The sequence below is a fragment of the Gymnoscopelus microlampas genome (genome assembly GCF_963454915.1).
Source record: "Gymnoscopelus microlampas genome assembly, contig: SCAFFOLD_70, whole genome shotgun sequence".
Lineage (NCBI taxonomy): Eukaryota > Metazoa > Chordata > Actinopteri > Myctophiformes > Myctophidae > Gymnoscopelus > Gymnoscopelus microlampas.
Window position 1 is genome coordinate 96143 of NW_028155780.1, and position 19926 is coordinate 116068.

At 40.5% G+C, this 19926-nt stretch overlaps 2 protein-coding genes across 2 annotated transcripts in view; both read left to right on the forward strand.

The window, feature by feature from the left end:
- Positions 1–8310: 8310 nt before the first annotated feature.
- Positions 8311–13966, forward strand: LOC311041266 (uncharacterized protein; the record flags this gene model as incomplete). Its single annotated transcript, XM_084086167.1, has 6 exons — positions 8311–8455; positions 10144–10236; positions 10677–10775; positions 12050–12301; positions 12542–13324; positions 13845–13966. Exons 2-6 carry the CDS (start codon positions 10176–10178, stop codon positions 13964–13966), a joined length of 1317 nt encoding a protein of 438 aa, XP_083942293.1. The 5' UTR covers positions 8311–8455; positions 10144–10175.
- Positions 13966–19926, forward strand: part of LOC311041267 (uncharacterized protein) — a gene marked incomplete at both ends in the record, with an annotated part of 54063 nt that continues 48102 nt past the window's right edge. Inside the window, 2 exons of the mRNA XM_084086168.1 lie at positions 13966–14012; positions 14773–14810. Of these exons, the coding sequence (XP_083942294.1) occupies positions 13966–14012; positions 14773–14810 (85 nt within the window). The remainder of the gene's footprint in view (positions 14013–14772; positions 14811–19926) is intronic.

The window sequence follows — 19926 nt, forward strand, 5'->3', positions numbered from 1 at the left end:
AAAGTAGAAGTACTAAAACGTTTGCTCACAAGATACACCTTCAGGAGGCTGCAATTCGAAAATGGCCCCTGTCTAAGTCTTAACCCCCCCCCCCCCTTTTTTTTTCTTCTCTTGTACATATTTTTCACTCTTCATACCAGTAACCTGTAAGCTGATTGTATGACATTCTGTATAGTAGTGAGTATATCTGTCTGTCTCTTATATGTCATCATGATTTGTGTGCATGGGGATCTCATTTTAAACAAGCTCAGTGCTTAATGAGTCTTCCAGTTTAGTAGACCTTGTGTTGTGAATTTGTACTTCCCTGTACTGTTGTTCTCATGTCTTACTAAATGAAGTACATAAATCAATTTGAAAATAGGCGATGCGACGCCTTGTGAGCTTGTAGATCGGCTATTTTCAAATGGCCTAGGTATAAAATAGGGCTAAAGTGGTTAATGTATGTTTTATAATATAATAATTTATATCTGCAAAGTAACTAGTAACTCAAGTTTTCACATAATTGTAGAGGAGTAAAAGTACAATATTTGCCGCTGAGATGTAATGGAGTAGATTAAAGTATTGAAGATACTCCAGTAAAGTAAAAAATACCTCAAAATGTAAAAGTACAGTAGTTGAGTAAATGTACTTAGTTACTTTACACCACTGTCATAAACTCATTACAACTAGCAGCAGCAGCCTATTGATTATGTCACTATTAATGTAGCTCTGGTCCAGAGCGTTAGTGAGTTCTCTCTAACGCTCTGCCAGTCGCTCGGCTCTGCTTATAGACAAAGAATTAATTTGAGTTTTAGAGATATAATAACCCATCAGGTAATGCATGGCTTTGAAAATAGTTTCCCTGTCTTGTTCATGGGCTGCAAATGGTCAGTTTGGCCTCTTAAGTGAGTGCCAGATTTTTTTTTTTTTTTCAAACGTTTGGCAATTCTGGCACTCAATTGTACTACCTATGTGTATGTAAAAGAACAGAAACGAATAAACAAAAAATATTTCTATATTATGTTGTCCCAGTGCCAGAGTTTTTTTTCACAGAAAACAAAAAGTGCTTAGGAAGCGAGATACAGCCTTTTTCATTTCTAAGTTAAACAAGGAGTGGATGGAGCTGCAAATCTTCAGATGATGATATCTTGGGTTCTGGACATGTTTAAAAAAAATATATATATATTTTTTTCATTTATTTATTTTTTTTACTATTTTTTCAAAAACACCTCAAACACGTCATTGGCACGTTGAGCCATAGCGGTAAAAACACGTGAAACACGTTAATGGCACTCAATGAGTTAACCCATTAAGACCTGAAGCTGATTCTACAAATGTCTTGTAAATCCCAACAGTATTCTGAAAAACCTGTTTCTATTATCAGTGGTACTCAAATCTCGGGTCAAGGACCCCCCCAAAAAAAAGTATTTAGCCGCAGACCCCCATCTCAAAATATTTTGTTCCAGGGACCCCCCAGAAGCAAAGATTTGAGTTACAAATGTTCGCTTTAAAAGAATACATATTCAAAGATTTGCACACATTTTCACAATTTTTCAAAGTGCCGCGCTACGAGCTTGTATATCTGCTATTTTTGAATAGCCAAAGTGTAAAATAATGCTTTTTAGCTCAAATCAAAAATGACACACAGATGCGTTCCAGGTCTGAATGGGTTAACACATTTATTCTGTTATCATTATGTATTAGTATTATCATTAACAAAGTGTATCTCCTTATCGTTCAAATGATATAGTGTGTATACTTCCAAGTTCATTGTCACATCATAAGTTTACACCAGAAGGAATGGGTTAAAAATATGATATATTGCACAAGAAAACTGCGGCATTAACTATATACTGCATATTTTGTCTATTTTCTTAAACCAGACTCCTTCAGAAGTTCTGAAGGATAATACTGCAAGAACCATGTTTTACTTGCTCAACCCATTAACATCCAGTTCAAAGTAGAGAATTTAATCCACAATGGGTAAATTTGATGACCCTTTACATCTTTTAGAAACTCCATGGAGTCTCACTAATGTTGCTATAACTAGAAACCCATGTGTCATGCATCATGCCCCAGTGCAGTATGCACCATAAAGCAACCAGCATATGTTGATGCTTGGTTGCAGAAACTTTCAAAACAGAAGGGCTACTTTCACCTTATTTCACTTGAGACCATTATTTGCATCAAAAGAGTCCATAGACACATTTGTCCTTACGTAATCTTGGCTTAAGAGTGATTTCTTCCCTAACATATACATCCCATTATCTTTGTACCCAGTTGGGTTTAGGACAATTTCCTTGATCTTCTGCAAATATTATTGTTATTCTTGAGACCACTAGGTCTCCAGTTATTAAAGTCCTTTTTCAATTCCTTCATTTCAGACCAGTGTGTGGAGTCCAGACTGCAGGTGAAGATGAACTCTCCAGACTCAGCCAGGGCCATGTCAATTAAACAGGAGGAACCTGAAGACCATCCACAACTCAGTAAGTTTCATGTGCTCTTTCTTTCTTTAATATGTTCGGTTTTGTAGGGCTGTCACAATATCAAATTTACACTGTACAATAACAATGGTAACTGTAGCAAAAATGTCCAGACATTCAGAGCCACATCATAAAAATCTGTTTACATAGATTTTTGAACTACGCACAAACTTTTCAAATATCAAGCTTTCATGTCTGGAGGTGGATCTGTTTCATAACGTCATGCACTAAGCGGCATGAGCTGTGATTGGACAGACAGACAGACCTGTTGTATACGGCTTGGCCTACAGCCTAATTTACTCCCAAATCAGAGCTCACAAGTGAAGTATTATGTTTTAATATTGCTATACTATCACGTTATTTTCTGCTCCTAGACATCCTGCACATGGTTGTGTGTAAAAAGGAGGATTCTCCTGAACAGGAGAGGAGCCCCAGTCTGCTCCAGGAGGAACCAGAGCCTCCACAGATTAAAGAGGAACAGGAGGAGATACTTCAAAGACCAGAGGAGCCTGATGGGTCAATGTTGACATTACTAGCAGTGAAAAGTGAAGTTGATGATGAAGACATCTCTTCACACTGTTCTGAAGTTGAAGTTGAGCTTGATTCTGACACTGAAGTCACTGAAGACAGTGATGATTGGGAGGAGACCAGTGGAGGTCAGTCAGTGTTAAACACAGGGACAGGAACTACATGTGTGGGTAAACTGGGAGTTGGTGTGACGACTAAATTGGGGAATAAAAGATGAAAAATTATAGAAATATTAACAAGGAAGCTATTGTATTTGTACTCACCATTTCTAACCTGCCTCTTCCCTTCTCTCTCTCTCTCTCTCTCTCTCTCTCTCTCTCTCTCTCTCTCTCTCTCTCTCTCTCTCTCTCTCTCTCTCTCTCTCTCTCTCTCAGAAGTGAGGTCCCAGTCTTCGCAGACTCAACTCACCAACTCTACAACCAGCCAGAAACAAGGAGATGCTGATCAACCAAGATCCTATAGTCATCAACAATTTACCAAGGCTTTAACTCAACCAGAAGAACTAAAGACTTACACAGACTTCCTGAACGACAGACATCAACCAGATGGAGAAAAACCTTTCCACTGTAAACATTGTAAAAAGAGTTTCAGTCAGTTAGGTAACCTTAATGCACACCAGGTTATCCACACTGGAGAAAAACCTTTCCACTGTAAACATTGTGATAAGAGTTTCAGTTACTCATGTCACCTCAAGACACACCAGCGTATCCACACTGGAGAAAAACCTTTCCACTGTAAATTCTGTGACAAGAGTTTCAGTTACTCAGGTCACCTCAAGACACACCAGCGTATCCACACTGGAGAAAAACCTTTCCACTGTAAATTCTGTGACAAGAGTTTCAGTTACTCAGGTCACCTCAAGACACACCAGCGTATCCACACTGGAGAAAAACCTTTCCACTGTAAACATTGTGACAAGAGTTTCAGTCGGTCAGATGACTTAAAAAAACACGAGCGTATCCACACTGGAGAAAAACCTTTCCGCTGTAAACATTGTGACAAGAGTTTCTTTCAGTCAAGTCATCTGAAGACACACCAGCGTGTCCACACTGGAGAAAAACCTTTCCACTGTAAACATTGTGACAAGAGTTTCAGTCGGTCATTTCACCTGAAGACACACCAGCTTATCCACACTGGAGAAAAACCTTTCTACTGTAAACATTGTGACAAGAGTTTCAGTCGGTCAGGTGACCTAAAGACACACCAGCTTATCCACACTGGAGAAAAACCTTTCCACTGTAAAGATTGTGACAAGAATTTCAGTCGGTCAGATGCGCTGAAGAGGCACCAGCGGCTTATCCACACTGGAGAAAAACCTTTCCACTGTAAACATTGTGATAAGAGTTTCAGTCACTCACAAAACCTCAAGACACACCAGCGTATCCACACTGGAGAAAAACCTTTCCACTGTAAATTCTGTGACAAGAGTTTCTGTCGGTCAGATAACCTTAGGTCACACCTGCGTGTTCACACTGGAAAAAATCTTCCACTGTAAACAGTGTGACAAGAGTTTCAGTCACTCAGGTCACCTGAAGAAGCACCAGCTTGTCCACGCTAAATTCTTGCTCTGGAAAGCACTTTGAGCTGCATTGCATGTCATGAAAGGTGCTATACAAATAAAGTGTATTATTATTACCCTTATTATTATTATTATTATTACTGAAAACATTGTGAACAGAGTTACAGTCAGTCAGGAGACCTGAAGAGACACCAGAGTATTCACACTGGATAAACTCCTGTCACAATGTGACAAAGGAGTTTCAGTCAGTTAAGTTAAGTGCATTCACACCAAGGATGATTTGTTTTTACGGTCCTCTATAAATCAGCTCACTGATCAAATTAAACAGCTGTATGTTGGCAGGGAGTTGGACAGACAAACAAACATATAGTGATTTATACTGCTCTTGTCAACAGAGGCCTCCATTAGTACTCGTATTTCTTACTGTAAATCGCTCTGGATTAAGAGTGTCTGCTAAATGCCTGAATTGCCTTTTGGAGACATTTCCGAGCTCTTTCTTTTCTTCTTAGAAAAATTGCTGTAAACCTCCCAAGATGGCACCACCTGTCCATTGAACTCCATTGAATGGTTCCTCAAGCTATATAAAGCTATATAAATTACTATTTTAACCATATCAATTGTAGACGGTATAACTGTTTTTTCTAGAATCTTAGTTTTAATCATTTGATTTAATGTATTTTGCTGTATTCTATTACATGCCCAATTAATGTGGTATTATTTGAATTATTTTAGGTATTAAATCAGTTAACTGAGGGAAAACTACTTTGCATGCATTTTTGATTAATTTTGCCAGTAATTATTACACTATTGGTGAATCATGACCATAACATATTTGATTCAGTGTCAAAACATATCTAATTATATTACATACTATATTGAATAAATACCCCCTTTTTGCGGTTTTCAAAAAATAATTGACACAGAAACAAATATTTTATGGTCATTATTCACCAGGAGCGTGGATGGCTTGGTTCCAGGCTTAAAATAATTAATATAAATATTTTCGGAAATATCTATGAAAAATGAATGGGCTTTTGATTTGTGGCACCACAAAATGGCCGTCACTAGTACTGCTATGCCCTATAACCAAACTCAGAACTGTCTAGAAACTGTTCTGTTGAAAACAATGTGTCCTGTTTATTATGTAAACCAGCATTTGTGGGGTACCCTAAAGAAACACCTTCAGGAGGCTGCAATTATGCAGTTTATTAATTATGACTAGTAATTGTTACAATTAATGAAATAGCTATGATCATTATTAAGTTGTATTACATTATTAAATTGTGATGTGAATCTGAATCAGAATCAGCTTTATTGTCACATAACAGGTTTACACTACAGAAATAAAAAAGTGGGTGAAATTAGATTTTGTGCAAGTTATGTTGTTTTTATTTCCATAGAAAATATGAAAGGGAAGAAGGGGGGGCAAGGGGGTAGAGAGATCAATCAAAGACAAACAAATGATGTACATATTTACACATAGTAACTGGGGTAAGATATAAAGGTGTGTGAGAATAGCAGCAGATGTATACTGTACATCAGGGGTGGGCAACTTTGTATATGGTGAGGGCCACAAAATTTCCACACTCACTCTGGGGGGCCGCATTGTTTATCGACACACACACACACACACACACACACACACACACACACACACACACACACACACACACACACACACACACACACACATTTGTGCAAGATGTTTTATTACTACGCTATAAGCCTAATGGATTATTATCAGGAAAATGAAATATAAGCTATGATCTCTTAACATTACTATTTGGGATGTGTGGAAGAATTTAGTCTGCAGGCACAAATCAGAATCAACTTTAGTGTCACATCACATCATTACAGATGTAAAAGAGTGTTTTTGTACAAGCTCTCAACATCTACAGTTACAGGAGGAGTTAAAATATATTAAAAGAAATATAGAAGAAAGAAACAAGTAAAAAAAACTGTATGCGTCTCTAGAAGTATACTGTTGACCAGTGACTCCAGGAAACAACACTGATGATGTGTCCAAGTTTGCGCATCAGTAGATGTTTTGTTAACTGAAATACTCTGGAGAGACAGAGGACGGCCGGAGAGACGGAAACCCGGGATGGAGAGGGTTGGCAGCCCTAACCTCTTCTTCTGAGGGGAAGAACCCAAAGCAAGCTACATACTGAGGTAAAACCTGCAACATTCAAGAGGGTTTAAAAACCCATCAAGGCAGAATGAGATGTTTGAAAGCGACAACGACGACACAACGCACAGAAGTCACTTCTGGTCAGACGCACTTCTGGTCAGACGCAGGAGGAGCCAGGCCCGGAGGCAACCCACAGTGACCAGAGCCTCCTAGTGTCGCCAACACCTGCTGCCAACATCTCACCTGCTACCCTAAGCCCCCAAGAGACAGTGTCCAAGTTTGTGCATCAGTAGATGTGTTTTGAACCTATATAACATTTGTTAATATAACAGAGCCATACCTGCAGACAGGACTGATGAAATAGGATTGTGGGTGTGTTTTTATACCTTTGTGTGGCCCTAGATCTTGGCACATAATAATATGAAACCTCATGATTAGTTACACCATTTTAGGTCAGCCTGACCCATTGCAATTCATCCATTACAATCAATCAATCTTCCCAGAACATTATGGTACAATAACCATAATGGGAAACTCATAACTATTTGGAACATACATTGTTTTGAAATAACTTGTGATAATCTTACTGTGTCACAGTCTGAATATACCATACAGTCTGAATTTATCATAGACATATTGATATAGTTACATACTGTAGTTTGAAAATGTGAGTAATAACATGTTTAATACAAGGTATATGTTGCATCCTGTATCATGGTATATGTTAGTGTACTATGTTGTATCCTGCATTTTTACGAGACGTGATCAGACCTGTGCAGCATCAATGTGCACTGATGAAAGCTGTGATGGATGTAGGGCTGCAACTATCCATGACTTAGCAATTCATCTATAGATTACTTTTCTGATTAATCAAATAATTGTAATAGTTTTATTCTTTATATGTTTATTTTTTTTCAACAAATTGATTGAGGACGTCAGCCCTATGTTATATTATGTTGCACAATAGTGTCGTGTAAGACTTGTGAAAATAGCTGATCTACAAGCTCAAAACATGTGACGTGTCGTGAGCTTGTAGATCTGCTATTTTCAATATTTTTGGATTTTACATTTGTGGGAAGATTTTGCCTGCAATGAATGACCTATTGAATGTTAATTGGTTAATTTATTAAATCAATGATTAACACTTTTTTTTTTCTATAATCAATTCATTTGCTTAGTTGGATGAAGTGCTTTACTCCTAGATGGATGTTTTCTTGTCTACAGGTCAGGAAGGTCACATAGTACATAGTACTCCCATATGGTCTAGCGGTTAGGATTCCTGGTTTTCACCCAGGCGGCCCGGGTTCGACTCCCGGTATGGGAACACACGTTTAGTGGCAGCGGTGGCCTAGTGGTTAGAGGGGCGGCCTTGATACCGGAAGGTCCCTAGTTCGATTCCCCAATTCATCACATCAATCATGAATCACCGCTGAATAGCCCTTGAGCAAGGCTTCCATGCAGGGTCCGGCTGGAAACAAGCTTCGTGCTTAGTCCGACACCCTGGGTAAACAACAAACTTTGCTTTGCTTTACTGTTACTGTATATAAACAATGGACAGTACCCGAGACCAACAGCAGGGGGCAGCAATACACCAACTGGCGTCTAGACAAAGTGTTCGTCAGAAGAAGAACATACCCACAATGCAGTAGTGAAAACAACATGGTGTGTTGACTGACTGTTGTTGACACTTTAAAATACCATAGATTTATATAAAAGTAAAATACAAAGAAAAGTAAAACGTGTCGTTTCTAAACAGTGTCGTCGTTAAGCAGCAGGAGGACGTTTGTTAGCAGCTCAACCACTGAAACACAGCAGGTAAAGATCAACTCATTATGTTGTTTCATCTATTTATAACATTTAAGATGAACGGATCACGTCTTGTTTCATCTATTTATCTTTATTAACTCATCATTTAAGTTGGAACATAAATCTAATTACTCTTAGCTGTTAGCTTGTTTTATAAGTGACCATAAACACAACAGCTCCATAGCAGCAGCAAGACTAGCCCCGAAACATGAGTGTCATGGAGCTACTTCTTGATGTATGTTTGAAATGTTTACATTTACAACCATTACATCTACATAGACGTTCAGATTTCAAATATAAAGTGCTGACCCCAAAGCCATGGATGTTACAAGTTAAAGCGCCTGGGTCTAAGTACTCTTATCTTCCGTATTGTTCAATAAAAACCTTTTTAATCAGATCGCAGGCCATTTTCTCCAAATTTTCTCCATATACTTTCAACTACAAGGCCCTATTGGTTGAGAGGTGTATTGCACTCTGATCAATTATATTTATTCTTTTTTTTTTAATAGAAATGGCCGCGGATATGATTAAAATGCTTTTTATTGAACAATACGGAAGATAAGAGTACTTAGACCCAGGCGCTTTAACTTGTCACGTCCGTGGCCGGGGGGTCAGCACTTTATATTTGAAATTTGAATGTTAATGTAGATGTACTGGTTGTCGGTGCAAAATGTTCAAAAAACAGGAACAAGTGGCGTCATGACGCTTGTGACAGACAAGCGTCATATGAACCATGGCTACAGCAAGATATACATTGTTGTGTTTTATGTTGTTGTTGACGTCACTATTATTATTGTAACACTATAGTTACATCAGTGTTTTATAGCATTACTGTGGTTAATCTCCATAATAAGCAATGAGGTGTAAACGTATCTTGTAAACCAGTAGGATCTTTACTCTGTCCACATGTTAATGAGCGCGATGCATCATTATTCAATACCTTGTAGATCTGCTATTTTCAGATCACTATACGGCAGGTTTAAACTGGTTACACTGATTATGATGCCATACATTTTTCTGGGCGACCCCCCCGGAACCCTCTCAAGAACCCAGCTGGGGTCCCCGGAAGTCATTTTGACAACCACTGTTCTAGACCCTTTTGTAAACAACTGTGCATATCCATGGGCTGTCCTTTCATGAGGAGGGGGGGTGGGGGGACTAGGATAGGTGGGTGGTCATATAGGAGGAGGGGGAGGGACTGGGTCAGGTGGGTGGTGCTAAGGTGCAAACCAGGTATACTTAATGAACTGGTGGGTGGAGCTACACATGAAAATATAATTTTAACACTGTACAATTTTTGGAAAAACATTCATCCTCCTAATCCTGTATTAAAATGACTAATGGAGGACGGGCCGGCCAGCCGGCAGACGGACGGACCTCTGACGTCACTCTGACTCAGCCATAACCTTATAAGTACATAAAATACTACCAAAGTGGTGGTGCCGGGCGGCAGTGGCTCAGGGGTAGAGTGGCCGGATGGGTTCGATCCCGGGCTCCCCCAGAGTTAGTGTCGAAGGGTCCTTGAGCAAGACGCTGAACCCCTAATTGCTCCCGATGCCTTGCATGGTTTCCTCCGCCATCGGTGTATGAATGTGTGTGTGAATGGGTGAATGTGATGCACAATCTATGTAAAGCGCTTTGGATAAAAGCGCTATATAAATGCACCATTTACCATGTATTAAATTCCTTCATTTTAGACCAGTGTGTGAAGTCCAGACTGCAGGTGAAGATGAACTCTACAGCCAGGGCTATCTCTATTAAACAGGAACCTGAAGACCACCCACACCTCGGTAAGTCTCATGTGCTCACTCTTTCTAGAATGTTTTTTTTCCCCCTTTTTTTCTGTTCTGTTGTAGGGCTGTCACTATATCTAATTTTACTGAGAAATAATCATGACAAAATATATCATAACAATGATAATATCCTGATTATTAAACAAATTGCTCATTCTGTCTGGTTGCAGAAACATAAAAAACAGAATGGCTGCTTTCACCTTATTCACTTCAGACCATTATTTGCATCGCAGGAGACACAGTTTTACTTTTGTAATCTTAAATTACGAATGACTCCTTCCCTAATATATGAATCCTATAATCTTTGCACCCAAGATTCATATGTTGGAGAGTTGGGCTTAGGCCATATTGCCTTTACCTTCTGCAAATATTACTGTTATTCTTGACATCACTAGGTCTCCAGTTATTAAAGTCCTTATTCAACTCCTTCATTTCAGACCAGTGTGTGGAGTCCAGACTGCAGGTGAAGATGAACTCTCCAGACTCAGCCAGGGACATTTCTATTAAACAGGAGGAACCTGAAGACCATCCACTCAGTAAGTTTCACATGCTCTTTCTTTCTGTAATTTCTTTCTGTTCTGTTGTAGAAGTGCAACAATATATCATTTTCACTCTACAATAACCATTGCAGAAATATCTTGACAACTTATGATAATCATGCTGATATGTAGCTAATATCATTAAAAGATCTCTCAAAATTCATTGTTAACCTTGTTTGTCTCATTACTATAACCAAAAAGCACATTTATTATTGCGCAAATGCAACACTAATAGAAAAACTGCACCATATAACTTCACATTGCACATAGTGCATTCTATCTGAAGGGGAAAAATACTTCCTTGATCATCGTGCATAAATTTGGCGCTGATCGTCAAAACGGTTTGTGAGATTCGTCCCGGACACACAGACAGACAGATTAGCAGACTCACAGACCTATTTCTAGAAGTACAGAGCCACGCTATAAAACTATTTTACATAGATTTTAAACTACGATCCAACTTTCACCTGACATTTCAAGCTTTCATGTGTGGAGATGTTTCTGTTTCATGATGTCATGCACTTAACGGCATGAGATGTGATTGGTCTACTTTTGAGGGGAAATCCATACTGTACATACATACAGACAAACCCTGTTCTATACGAAACGCATTAGCGTTCTCTCTAAATAGAAGAACGTGTATCTGAGCCTGTCTTGCATCTATTATTTTGGAGTGTCGCTTTTTCCACTTTGGTGGTCACTTTTTTTTATGTACATGTTTTATATGGCTTGGCATATGACCAAATTTCCTCTGACGGGAACCAATAACACAGCAAAGACAACACACAAGCCCTTGAAGACGCACAGCCAGACACTGAGCCTTTTTGGGAGTTTTTGTATACCTGTGAGTGTACAGAATTGAACCAAATGGTCCCTTACATGTCCATTTGGTTCCATTTAGCTGGAGGGGTCCCTGTGTACATTTTCTATCTGTAGTATGTGTACAAATTGGGTCCCTGGGCAGCAGGCTGGGAAGGGGGAAAAACACACGCTTTGTGTTTTTCACAGCTTGATTATAAATTATCAATATTTCTGCCATGAAATAGAACTTGTAGTTGCTGAATCTTTCTTATTTTCACACATATTAAACACCCAGTGACCAAAATGATGAGATTCAAGTGACTAGAAAGATTATTTATTTATCTTTCAGTGGGAATGCACCTTAAGTAGGTGATACCTCCTTTTTTACATGGAACATGGAGGATGGAAATGTTTATTCACACTTCAGGAATCCAGTGTTCACTATCATGTTATGTTTCTGCTCCAACTAGACATCCTGCACATGGCTGTGTGTAAAGAGGAGAGGAGCCCTAGTCTGCTCCAGGAGGAACCAGAGCCTCCACACATTAAAGAGGAACAGGAGGAGTTACTTCAAAGACCAGAGGAGCCTGATGGGTCAATGTTGACATTACTAGCAGTGAAAAGTGAAGATGATGATGAAGACATCTCTTCACACTGTTCTGAAATTGAAGTTGAGCTTGAATCTGACACTGAAGACAGTGATGATTGGGAGACCAGTGGAGGTCAGTCAGTGTTAAACACAGGAGGGAGGTAACCTGGGAAACCTGGGAGGTGGAATAAAAGAGGTTGATGAAAAATACAATTAAATCAGACATTTTAACAGGGAAGCTAAACAACGGACTTGTTTGATGATGGAAGCTTTCAAGTTGTATGTGTACTCTACCATTTTTAACCTGCCTTCTCCCCTTCTGTCCTCCTCTCACACCCCCCCCCCCCCCCCCCCCCCCCCCTCTCTCTCGCAGGAGTGAGGTTCCAGTCTTCCCAAACTCAGTTCTTCTCCTGTTCTGAGTGTTCATACTCCTTCACATCTCAGGTCTTCCTCCTTAAACACATCAGGAGTAAACACAACGACCCCTACTGCCAAATGCTGAGGAATGGAGAGATCACCTCATCAGCCTGTCAGCAAATCACCAGCTCTACAACCAGCCAGGAACAAGGAGACACTGATCAACCAGGATCTTCCAGTCATCAACAGTTTACCAAGACTTTAACTCAACCAGATGGAGAAAAACCTTTCAAATGTAAATATTATAACAAGGGTTTCAATTTCTCAGGTTACCTGAAGAGACACCAGCGTATCCACACTGGAGAAAAACCTTTCCACTGTAAACATTGTGACAAGAGTTTCAGTCATTCAGGTTCCCTGAAGACACACCAGCGTATCCACACCGGAGAAAAACCTTTCCACTGTAGGCACTGTAACAAGAGTTTTTATCAGGCAGGTGACCTGAAGAAACACCAGCGTATCCACACTGGGGAAAAACCTTTCCACTGTAAACATTGCAACAAGAGTTTCAATCACTCAGATAACCTGAAGAGACACCAGCGTATCCACACCGGAGAAAAACCTTTCCAGTGTACTTACTGTAACAAAAGTTTTATTCAGTCGGGTGACCTGAAGGCACACCAGCGTATCCACAGCGGAGAAAAACCTTTCCACTGTAGACATTGTAACAAGAGTTTCAATGAGTCAGGTGCCCTGAAGAAACACCAGCGTATCCACACTGGAGAAAAACCTTTCCATTGTAAATGTTGTGATAAGAGTTTCAGGTGGTCAGGTGCCCTGAAGGAACACCAGCGTATCCACACTGGAGAAAAACCTTTCCATTGTAAATGTTGTGATAAGAGTTTCAGGTGGTCAGGTGACCTGAAGACACACCAGCGTATCCATACTGGAGAAAAACCTTTCCACTGTAAACATTATGACGAGAGTTTCAGTTGTTTTAGTAATCTAAAATGACACCAGTTTATTCACACCAAGGGAAACAAACGTTCTACTATAAATTAGCTCACTGGGCGGATCAAATTAAACACCTGTATGTTGGTAGGGAGGTGGATAGTGTCTTGTTTTTTCTTTCACTTTTAAATCCTTAATTTCCTTAATCTGCAATTTCCTCAATTTACTAGAAAAAGGTCCAAAGTTATATATCTAAGTATCTAATTCTATGTATTATTTCGTTGGATTTCTGATTTCACTTTTAGAGGTCTAACTGTTGACACTGATTGCTAAGCTAAAGTAACCAAGTGCCCTTTATTCCGAAATAGCGGGTCAAATCCTGAGAGTTTACCGCGATAAAAAGCCAAAGAAGGTGGCAGCAAAGAAGGCCAAGAAGCCTGCAGCCATGAAGGAAGCTGCTAAAAGCTCTAGAAGGAGGAAGAAGGGATAATGGCAGAGCCAAAGAAAGAGGAAGAAAAGAAGATGGCAGAGCTCAAGTAAGAGGAGGAAAGGAAGGTGGCAGAGCTCAAGAAAGGAAAGGATAAATCACCTCATCACCCCTCTCTCTAAAATATGCCTTTTGTCAAGATTGGATATGCAATTTTGAATATTGCTTGAATTATTATTACCTAAAAGGGTTTTTGTATTTTGATTTTGTTTTGATATATGGCTCTTTGTAATTTGTTGTTTTTTAATTGCTCTGTTTTATGCCAGTAGCAATTAGGGGCTGGTGTGTAAGAGTCATTTGAGCCATGTTTTCTATTTGATGACGTCACTGCAGGGCGCGGTCAAGGCCAAGGTTGCCAAGGTATTTAACCAGGTCTGAAATCAAGGGCAGGTGTTGCTGATGCGAGGCAAACAGTTTTTTGACTGTGTTTAGGAGGGCTGTTGGTTTAGCCACCCTACGTTTAACTGTTTATGTTTAATTGTATTTTTTATTTGTATGCTGGAGTGATTGGCACGAAAGCTACTAAGAATAAAGCGTTTATTTATGAACTTTACGGACGGTTTGGACTTCAGTCTTTTTAGCACATTGTGGAGTCTCGCCACGAGACCGCCTGGCAGGTAAGCCCATAACCATGGAGAGGCAGGGAGAGAGAGACAGAGAGAGGACCAAAAGGCAGCGCCTCAGTCTAGGCTGCGTCATCGAGGGGCGGTACCTGCCACTCTACCTCCTCGATCAACTACAATTCAGCGCACCTGTGTGATGGCCAGGGCGTTGGCTACAAATACTCTCTGCTCTCTCACCCTCACTAGTATCAACCTCTCCATGGTGAAGGACGGGCAGCCAGGCGGTAAGAAAAAGACTCCACTATTTTTCCCTTCCAAAGCTTGTGTGTTTGATAAGTGAAAAGTCCGCTAAAGTATTGTCTCTTATATGTTATAGGCACCGTATGGATCTTATACCAGCCTCGCATGCAAAGGCAGAGCGAGGCCTACTGAAAGGGGTGAGGACGGCCCCTCTAAATAAGTGATTCCCTGTAGAAACAATGCTCTCTGAGCCGAAGGTGTGAAGCGGAGCTCACTGCCCCCCCCCCCCCCCCCCTCTTGAAACTGTGTCGCACCTTGCTGAATGATTGATGTCTACTGAGCCCCAGCCCTGGGAAGAACTTTTGCTAAACAATTATTCACAGTGCTAGATACTCACCTTTATTATGATTTGACCGTTTATGCAGTGATTCTGTGCCATTCATTTGAATAAAAACCCATGTTTGGGCTTGTACCACCACTGTCTGACTCTTGGCTTTGATCGATACCCCACAACATGTTGAAAGTAAACAACTCTAGCGTCGGCAACCAGTAGTGCCAGAAGTACAGGACTTATGACACCACAAGCCATATGTATGATTTCTGTTTTTTTTCTCATTTTTTGATGATGTCACTGCGTATGCGGGGTGCGGTCAAGGCCAAACACTGTGTCTGCAGGGCGGGGTCAAGGCCAAGCACTGCATCTGTGGGACGTGGTCATGGCCAAGATAACAGGGTCAGTAATCAAGCGCAGGTGTTGCTTGTGGCAGAGGCACACAGTTTTTGACTGTGCTCGAGAATACTGTGTTTGAGAGGACTGTTGGGCTGTATTCCCTTGCGTTTAAGGTTAATTGTATTTATTATTTAGTATGTTTAAGTGACGACCAAGTGACAGAATAAATCACCCTTTTTGTTGAATTCAATTTACGGTTTGAACTTCAGTTTTTTTTATAGAGCACACGTCTGAACTTAACCCCTGGCCATCGGCAACCAGTAGTGCCTAAAAGTATAGGACTTTCTGACATTACAGTATGTTTATTTGTCATGCTGATGCATTCTGCCTAATTCAAGCTACAGTCATTTCTAGTCACAGTTCTGTTATGACAGTTCCTATACATATTGTATTTGGATATACAACTACTATTCTTAATTCTAAACTGTGAAGTGTATACTATTTTGGTATTGTATCTCTCTAGCTAGATGACACCATTTGACTGGTTTGATATGTGTAATTATTGGTACAGACCACTTTTATTAATGCACTTATTTTGTCTCTATTCTGTTTATTCCCAGACCACACACATGTGTGTATTATTGTTGAACTGTTACTACTACATGTCTGTACTGCTGCAAAGGAGACCAGTAAAAGAGGACAATCAAGCATCAAGCGCCTCTCTGTCCTATTCTTTCATATCTGGAAATATTAAGGGCCTAAAGTGGTGTTCTGGTCGACACACCGGCGTGAACCTAGGGAACAATAGAATCAGCACCCGAAATTCAGCATAGAGCATTCCCTTCACTACAGTAACTATATATGCAGCTATGCATTATTATACGTATGTATAAGTTAATATAGCAACAGATAGCAACAGAGCTGTATCTGCAGACAGGACTGATGAAATAGGATTGTGGGTGTGTTTTTAGACCCTTTTGTGGCCCTACATCTTAACACACAATATTATGAAATCTCATGATAAGTTACACCATTTTAGGTCAGCCTGACCCAGTCCAATGTATCCATTACAATCAATCTATCTTACAGAACTATGTTCCTGTTTACTAGAACTAGAACTTCTGGTACAATAACCAAACTCTGAACTGTATTCCATTATGTACAGTACTCAAGTAAATGTACTTAGATACTTTCCACCACTGCATATTGTAGTACTGTTACAGTATATAAACAATGGACAGTACCCGAGACCAACAGCAGGGGGCATCAATACACCAACTGGCGTCTAGACAAAGTGTTCGTCAGAAGAAGAACATACCCACAATGCAGTAGTGAAAACAACATGGTGTGTTAACTGACTGTTGTTGACACTTTAAAATACCATAGATTTATATAAAAGTAAAATACAAAGAAAAGTATAACGTGTCGTTTTACTTTTCTTTGTACAGTGTCGTCGTTAAGCAGCAGGAGGACATTTGTTAGCAGCTCAACCACTGAAACACAGCAGGTAAAGATCAACTCATTATGTTGTGTTTCATCTATTTATAACATTTAAGATGAACGAATCACGTCTTGTTCATCTATTTGTCTTTATTAACTCATCATTTAAGTTGGAACATAAATCTAATTAGTCTTAGCTGTTACTGTTAGCTTGTTATAAAGTGATCATAAACACTAACAACAGCTCCATAGCAGCAGCAAGACTAGCCCTGAAAAACATAAGTGTCATATCATGACTGTCATGGAGCTACTTCTTCCTGTTTTTTTGAAATGTTTACATTTACAACCATTGCATCCAGGGTTGAGCTGTAGGGGGTACGGGGGGGTACGGCGTACCCTTAGTTCTGACACTGTGGGAGCTGGGGGCGCGCGTGCACGCACCGTCAGCGGCGGTCTTTAACGCCTTAAAGTTTCAAAACAATAGCCTCTCAAGGTTTGCGCCGTCAATGGCGAGCCGTTCTCAATAGCGTCTACCTGGCTGCTTTGCATAACATTAGGCTACTCGAGAAAAGACACGGACTTGAATTGAATGTGTTACATTCCTCTCACAATGACAGACAACATCTCTGCACTGCAAGGTGTGAAGGGGGTCGCTTAGCAGAGGACCCAGTTCTCTGAGACAAGACAAAGACAAGTTGTCTGATTATTTTAAGTAGGCCTACTTATGTGTGGGTGAGTCTATGTAAAGGGCTTTTATATAAAATTAAAAGGAAAATACAATAATTAATTTGAAACAAAAATAAAAACAACAAATTAACAATGCAACAAAACAACAAGATAATAATACATATGATTACATAATAATCACATGTTGAATGCAGTATTTCAACTAGCACTGAGCTGAGTGGCTATGTGCGCGCACGTGCGCGCGCGTGACGTCATAAAATACAGTACCCTTAGTTCAAAAATCCACAGCTCACCACTGATTGCATCTACATAAACATTCAGATTTCAAATATGAAGTACTGACCCCCCGGACACTGATGTTACAAGTTAAAGCGCCTGGGTCTAAGTACCCTTATCTTCCGTATTGTTCAATAAAAAGATCGCCGGACATTTTCTCCGAATATTTTCCATATACTTTCAACTACGCGGCCCTATTGGTTGAGAGGTGTATTGCACTCTGATACATTATAATAATTTATTTTTTTAATAGAAAATGGCCGCGGATCTGATTAAAATGCTTTTTATTGAACAATACGGAAGATAAGGGTACTTAGACCCAGGCGCTTGAACTTGTTACATCCGTGGCCGTAGGGTCAGCACTTAGTATTTGAAATTTTAATGTTAATGTAGATGTACTGGTTGTCCCCAGCTAGCAAAATATCGCACATTTCTGGCGTGAGGCCGTCCCCACGCCACGCCGACCGGGGCGTCCGCCGAGCGGGACACGCCGCGTCCACTCGGCGTCCTTGATCAGCGTGAGCCGCGCGTCACGCCGAGCCGCTAATCAGCCTCACTCCGGCGGTGAACGCCAACCGTGGCGTTCGTCGATAGCGGCCGGGTAGCGTAGCGCCGTCATATAATATGCTGTATATACCCCCCCCCCCCTCCCTCCCTCCCTCCCTTTGGGAATCCCCCCTCCTCCCTTCGGTGCAAAATGTTCAAAAGAACAGGAAGTAGCTCCATGACGCTTGTGGCAGACGAGCGTCATGTGAACCATGGCTACAGCAAGACATTGATATACATTGTGGTGTTTTATGTTGTTGTTGACGTCACTATTATCATTGTAACCCTATAGTTACATCAGTGTTTTATAGCATTACTGTGGTTAATCTCCATAATAAGCAATGAGGTGTAAACGTATCTTGTAAACCAGTAGGATCTTTACTCTGTCCACAGTAATGTTAATGTGATTGTCAAGTGAAGTTAGAGCTCCATGTCTTCATGCACCAGACATTGAATCCTTACCAACTAAACATTTATCATGCTGTAGTGTGTCAGACCTAGAATGACCATCCAGGTAATGTATGGCATTGAAAATAGTTTCCCTGTCTTGTTCATGGGCTGCAAATTAACAGTTTAGCTCCAAACCCATTAACTATATATACATGCTGTAGTAATAATGTAGTTGTCTGTTTTCTTAAACAACCTGAAGGATAATACTGTAAGGATCATGTTGTACTTGTTCATCCATTATCTTCCAGTTCAAAGTAAAAGTTGTAAAAAAAGGAAAAAAAAGAAGCTGATCTAGCTCACAATGTGTCTCATCGCGATGCATTATTAGTCAATACATTGTAGATCTGCGATTTTCAGATCACCTACGTATATACGGCAGGTTTAAACTGGTTACACTGATTTTGATGCCATACATTTTGCTGGGGGACCCCCCCGGAACCCTCTCAAGGACCCAGCTGGGGTCCCCGGAAGTCAGTTTGACAACCACTGTTCTAGACCCTTTTGTAAACGACTGTGCAGATCCATGGGCTGTCCTTTCATGAGGAGGGGGGTGGGGGGACTAGTATAGGTGGGTGGTCATATAGGAGGAGGAGGAGGGACTGGGTCAGGTGGGTGGTGCTGAGGTGGTGCTACACATGAAAATATCATTTTAACGCTTACTGTACAGTTTTTAGAAAAACATCCTTCCTAATCCTATATTAAAATGACTAATGGAGGACGGGCCGGCCAGCCGGCGGGCGGACGGACCTCTGACGTCACTCTGACTCAGCCATAACCATATAAGGAGTTCCCAATGCAACTATGCCCAAATATGGAGTGTGTTGTCTAGCCTCAATGTGTCGTCATGGCATCAGCCACAAACTAATCAGTCAGCACCAGAGCCATATAAGAAGAGTTGCGTCACCGCCGTTCACTTCATCGGACCAGTTTACAGAATGCACTGAGTCTATGAGCAGAGAGCCACAGATCCGACCGCTATGCCCCTATATGGTCATGTGCATATATGGGACAGACCGTCCTCAAACTCGGCGCACGCAGCAGCAAGGATGGGCAGTGTGACGTTAGGTGTAAGTGGCCTGAATCTCTAGTAT